Source organism: Setaria viridis, chromosome 3, assembly GCF_005286985.2.
Source record: "Setaria viridis chromosome 3, Setaria_viridis_v4.0, whole genome shotgun sequence".
NCBI classification, from domain to species: domain Eukaryota; kingdom Viridiplantae; phylum Streptophyta; class Magnoliopsida; order Poales; family Poaceae; genus Setaria; species Setaria viridis.
The window spans coordinates 50,068,755-50,074,672 of NC_048265.2; the positions used below are offsets into that span (position 1 = coordinate 50,068,755).

Consider the following 5,918-nt stretch of genomic DNA (forward strand, 5'->3'; position numbering starts at 1 on the left):
TAGTCGAATACAGTTACAGAGTCCTACTCCAACTTGGTAGAGTAGTTTCCTTGCATTACGACTAGTCCGTCTGGAGTCCATGCAGCCTCTAGAGCGTAGTCTCCATATCCTAATCGTGTCCGAGTACGTCCCATGAGTGGGCCGTACAGGGATTACTCGTGGGCTCAGGAATGTATGGCCGACACTATGCACCTAGATTTGCATTGTACCAAAATGATCTAAAATTTGAACGGAGGGAGTAAGTATCTAGCGAGCGATAGTCAAAGCACACAGTCAGACCTAAAAGATACACAGACTACAACAATTTACTCGTCAAGGATGTTCCTACTTTTCAGACTAGGTCACTTTGACTTGAGAAATCTACCTGAGTGAGTGATGGAGCTTAGTCATGCGTCACTGACATCCATGTGTACACGCATGCATACCGATCCAAAAAGTCGAGTTGAAAACTGTGACTTGTTATTCGAATATAGAGCCTTCTTGGCAAAATTAGCAGAAGCGAACAGATGGGAGACAGTGAAGGTGTTGCTCAAAGAAAAGTAGCTAGCTAGTGAAAGGTGGCAAGGCGTCGTCGTCTCGTGTCGTCTCATATGGATGGACGGTGGATGGACCAATGGATACGAAAGTGAAACTAGCTAGCTAGAGATCGGAGGCAAAAGTAGTTAACGCACTAGCAGGTGTGACATGAGATGATATACATGCTGTGCGTGTGTGATAGACGAGACGATCGATAACAATCTTTAAGTCCAATCCACAAGAATTGTAAGAGAACAAAGTGAGCTACACGTTCGTTCCTTTCCAGCAGTTTCTACCACCACGTACGTTCGTTCGTTTCAGCAAAAGTAGTGTACGCATGTATGGTTGCAGTTACAGATGGATTGGAGGACTTGGACACCTCTCTCTCTCTCTCTCTCTCTCTCTCTCTCTGTGTGTGTGTGTGTGTGTGTGTGTGTGTGTAATAAGCAGCTAGCTCGTCTCTGTCAGTTGTGACAAGTACGTACATCGACTGCTACCTCCAGTAGTGGAGGATCCATCGATCGATCGATGGAGTATATTGTTGATGGGTCGATAGCTGAAAGCAGGTTTGCAATGTCACTGAGTGTAGAGATCTATCGAGAAAGCTACACGAACGAACGCACGCATTGCGTGCGTAGTATCTGCAGAGAGTCAGCTCGGGTTAACTACTGACATTGCAGCAGGCGCACTAGCTATTACTGTACCGCCAGCATGTCTAGTCTTTATTTTTAATTTCTTGTGCAGGTTCGATTATACTGCTGTCCTACATTCGAGAATAATAATTCCATACGCGTACGCCCCTTCAACCCTATCACTACAAAGAAAAACGTCTTTACTATCGGTTGGAAACCCCTTTAATACTGATTCCGCAACCGGTATTTGTAATTCAGTATTAAAAGGAAGTCTTTAGTACCAGTACTGATCCAAAATGCAACCGATACTGAGCCTCAAGACGAATGCTCATTTTTTTAGTAATGTATCCAGAGCCAGGCTCGTTGATGGTATTACTGCGTCGACAGCGACATTCGAAACTAGCCTAGTTGAATTTGTACACGCATATGATAAGAGTGCACGCGCAAGTTGAGATTCATGATTCTTGCGCGTGTGAATCATCCATGTACGCGTCGACATGTTGGATTTCCATACGTTGGTCGCCGTCGTTTCAGTATCATCCATCAGCTATAGCTGCTCGATCGGTACACTCCAACCGATCACCAGTAGCCTGCCCGTCATATACTCCTACATGCATTCACTGGCTGGTCCGTCTCAGTTAGCTATAACTTCGTTCATGTCTTGAATTGTTTCCTTGCACGACTTTATTATTTGTATCAAGGTCGGGTTTGGTAGGAATTCAGATTCAAATAGAAACATTATTTGGGATTCAGTTTCTCCGATGAATCATAATCACTTTGTGGAATCATTTGGCTGAAAGGTTGGATTGGGATTCCTGAAAGGGAGGTAAAAACATTGTTTTATATGTGAAAAAATGATAGAAATAGATAGGTTTTTTAAAAAAAAACTGAGACTACGTGAGTGAAGAATGCGCTACATACAAATGCTAAATGTGTATGCATCAGAGGGGAAGCTAGGAAAGAAAAATCAGAATCAGGAGAAACCACCTTCTAGCCGTTTCACTCCATAAAACAAAAATATAGAATCGTTTCTTACTTATTTTTCTTGAAACGTTTCTCCGTTCCACCGTTTGGTAACGTTTCTTCAGTTTCCACCAAGAACCGGAACTGATTCTTGCCGCCAAACAGAGCCTAAGTTTCCCCCGCTTCTGGCAAGAATATACTCAAGCAACGAACAGGCAATGTCAAGCACGGAGCTTTATGTTGGATTTTTAAGTTAGGTTTGGTGTCACAAAACAGCAAAATAATAGTAATACGTCGATTTCAATCTGCCCATCTACCTATCTATTTCTACTTTCCTTGACACAGTACGCTGCACCTTCATTCAATTTTCCTTTTTTTTTTTCCCCTTTGATTCAAGAGACCAAAGTGCTTCACACTGGAGGAGGTGCCGGGACGCCATTAGCCTTGAGGCTGTTGTCCTTTCCCTCCAGCTCGACGACGGCGACGTCAGCGTCCAACTCCTTGAACCTGTACCATCGCGCGCACATCACGAAGTACACGAGGTTGACCGCCGCCATGGCCGCGATGACCAGGTAGTAGAGGTCGACACGCCCCTGGTTGAGGTCCTGCGTCAGCCAGTCCGGCCGCCCGCCGCTGCCGCCAGTCGTCCGATGCACAACCGTGACCATGAGCCCGCTGGCGTAGCTGGCGACGGCGAAGCCCAGGAAGAGCAGCGCGCCGGCGACGCTCCGCATGTTCTCCGGGAACTGCTTGTAGTAGAAGTCCACCTGCCCGATCACCGCGAACGCCTCCGACAGCCCCGCCAGCATCTGCTGGGGCACCAGCACGAAGCACGACGTGGCGTTCCCGACCCTGCGCCGGTGACGCTCCACCGCCGCCGCCAGCACCATGGTGGCGATGGACATGACGATGCCGGTGCCGATCCGCTGGAGCTGCGTGATGCCGCCCTCACGCTTGGTCACACGCTGCAGCGCTGGCACCACCAGGCCGTCGTAGATGGGGAGCCACACCGTGAGCGCCAGCATGTTGAAGACGACGAAGGAGCCCGCCGGGATCTGGAACCCCGACCGCCCGATGTGCCGGTCGGTCTGCATGGCCTGGAGGACGTTGTAGTTGCCCAGGTTGGTGAGCACGATGTAGTAGACGATCCCCGACGACCACACCGGGAGCAGACGGGTCAGACACTTGACCTCCTCCACCTGCTGCAGCGTGCACAGCCGCCATGGGTCCGCCGGCGCCGCGCCGCCGGCCGAGAGCTCGTCGTCGGGGGTGAGCACGGCGGCCTTGTCCAGGCACAGGAACTGGTCCGTGTAGGCAATCTTGGACACGAGGCTGCTCTTGTGCGGCGGGTCGAAGAGCTCGGCGGGGGACGCGGGCGCCGGGAGGTGGCGCTTCCGGTACGCGGCGACGACGACCTGGGCGAAGCTGGTGAAGGGGCTGCCCTCGGGACGGACGCGGACGTAGAGGCGCGTGCCCATGAAGAAGAGCGCGCAGGAGAGGCCCATGAGAGTGGCCGGGACGGCGAGGCCGAGCGCCCAGTTGACGTTGCTCTGGAGGTAGATGATGACCGTGGCGGAGATCATCATGGCGATGGTGAAGGTGAAGTAGTACCAGTTGAAGAAGCTGTTGATCCCCCGGCGGCCGGCCGGCGTGCGCGGGTCGAACTGGTCGGCGCCGAAGGCGAGGTTGCAGGGGCGGATGCCGCCGGCCCCGACAGCGAGCAGCGCGAAGGAGACGAGGAGCACGGCCATATGCGTCGCGGAGGGCCCCGTGCCGTGCGGATGGAGCGAGGGAACAGCGGCGGTGAGGGTGAGGAGGATCATGCCGACGAAGGAGGCGATGGAGGCGAGGGCGATGGTGGTGTAGCGGCCGAGGTAGGAGTCGCTGAGGAAGGCGCCGAGGACGGGGGCCATGTTGACGGTGCCGCCCCAGAGGCTGAGCAGCGTGGTGGCGCTGGCGCCCTTCATGCCGTACACCGTTGTGAGGTAGACGAGCAGGTTGGCCGTGGTGCCGATGGTGCCAAGCTTCTCGCACGTCTCGTTCCCTGCGCATCGTCAATATTGTTGGATGCATGCAACTCGATCGATCATTAGCGAGAGTAAATTTTGGTTCTACATGCCATTGCCATGTCGTAGCAGCTGAACTTGGCAGCTGATGGTGCGTGATGTCAATCATTGAGCAACAAGTGAGTGAGGAGGAGTCATGCAGCCACGTAGGCATGGTTGGCCTGTGAGGTGGAGAGGTGGTGGTGGTGGGCAGGGCACTCTGCTTTGGACCCATCGACTTAGCTTGTAGTACTTGCAGACAGACCTCTTGTTGTCACCACAAAAAAAGCTCGATCATCAAATGATGATAGTTACAGGTAACACAACGGTAGTGCTAGCTACTAGCTGTTGTTGTTCACTTTGATTTTCCTTTTCATTATGCGCTTTATTTGAATGATTATAATGAAACAATTAAACATCTATTCTTTAATTATCAGCATGCTAAAAATATTTGAAGAGTGGTTCGAATAGCTACTGGTTTAAATTTAACACGATCTACATCTTTTAACATATGTGTGTGTATGCGCGCGCGCTTGGTAACTGTTTAATAGGCATAAAAATGAAGAAAGATTAATCTTTGCCCAAGTTGCAGCTCTTATATGAATAATTTGTTGTAGTCGTGATAATGTAGTTTTGAGAAGAAAAAAAGATATACTTCTTTTATACAAGCTATGTGTCCAGTGGGGCATACTGGTTGCAATTCAGGTCCCTGCTGCATCGTGAGGGATGAAGGGACATTGGAGGTTGTTATTTTAGATATTTTCACAAAAATAAGCGAAGAAGCAATAATAGACTTGTTGTGTGGGGTCGCTAGGTCGAAACATATTTCTTTTTTAAAAAAAATAAGTGCGCTGATTGAGTATTATTATATTTTGCCAATATCCTTGCTATTGGTTTGTTACTAATTATTTTTTACTGTGCAAAGAAAAAGTAGCTGTTCAACCTCATCTCTCCATGATTGTGAGCTTCTTAATTTCGTTTCTTTTTTGGGTTAAAAGGAGGAGGAGGAGGAGGAAGCAGGAGGAGGAGGAGGAGGAGGAGGAATGGAAGTTATGAGAATCTCTGTACTAGGCTACTAGCTCAAGCTGGACGACGACGTAGGAGAATCGAAGGAGAGAGCGCTGAAGGTACCTATGACGTAGGGCATGGCCTTCCAGCCGCGGTAGTTCTCCTCCGGCTCGCCGTCGTCGGAGAGGTGCTTCGTCTTCATCTCGTTGGTGGTAGCATCGTCATCGGCGACGGCGAGGGCGTAGGCCTTGTCGTGCTCCTCCTGCTGCGGCTTACTACTACTGTTGGCCTCCATGGCTGCCTAGCAGTAGTCGTTGGCTGGTGGTGGTGGAGGGAGTTTTTGAGGAGGAGCCGCCGGGGCGCGGCCGTAGTATAAATAAGCCTTGCGAGAGCAGAAGCAGCAGGGGGAGGGAGGGAGGGAGGGGAGACGAAGACACCAACGCGACGCAACTCGTCGGCTATCTAGGACGCGTTCAAACAAACTAAGCAGTTATCGATGATGAAATGAGCTCCTTCCTCTCTATGCTTTTCAGTCGATCCTGCACAAAGCAACACATCCCTCCATCCACACAGCATGCATGCGTACACGTTTAGGGTTCAACCTGAACAAATGTACTATGAAACTATGGAATTTTTACCCATATTTAATCAATGTTAGATGTAAACCGCTTAATCTAGTATTTCCTAAACATATATGCCCATAAGCCAGTAACCATAGAATAGTAGTGCAATAATGCATGGACTTTTGCATTGC

At 50.1% G+C, this 5,918-nt stretch overlaps 1 protein-coding gene across 2 annotated transcripts; it reads right to left on the bottom strand.

Annotated features, from left to right (window-relative positions):
* Positions 1-2,330: 2,330 nt before the first annotated feature.
* On the bottom strand, positions 2,331-5,585 carry LOC117846891 (protein NRT1/ PTR FAMILY 2.11). Of its 2 annotated transcripts, XM_072292924.1 has the most exons (3): positions 5,288-5,427; positions 4,231-4,421; positions 2,331-4,155 (listed from the first exon to the last, which is right to left on the bottom strand). In XM_072292924.1, exon 3 carries the CDS (start codon positions 4,076-4,078, stop codon positions 2,522-2,524), a length of 1,557 nt encoding a protein of 518 aa, XP_072149025.1. In that variant the 5' UTR covers positions 4,079-4,155; positions 4,231-4,421; positions 5,288-5,427; the 3' UTR covers positions 2,331-2,521. The 2 variants fall into 2 exon arrangements, with proteins under 2 accessions (XP_072149025.1, XP_034583901.1); XM_034728010.2 differs by lacking the exon at positions 4,231-4,421 and having other exon boundaries at positions 5,288-5,585.
* Positions 5,586-5,918: the final 333 nt, after the last annotated feature.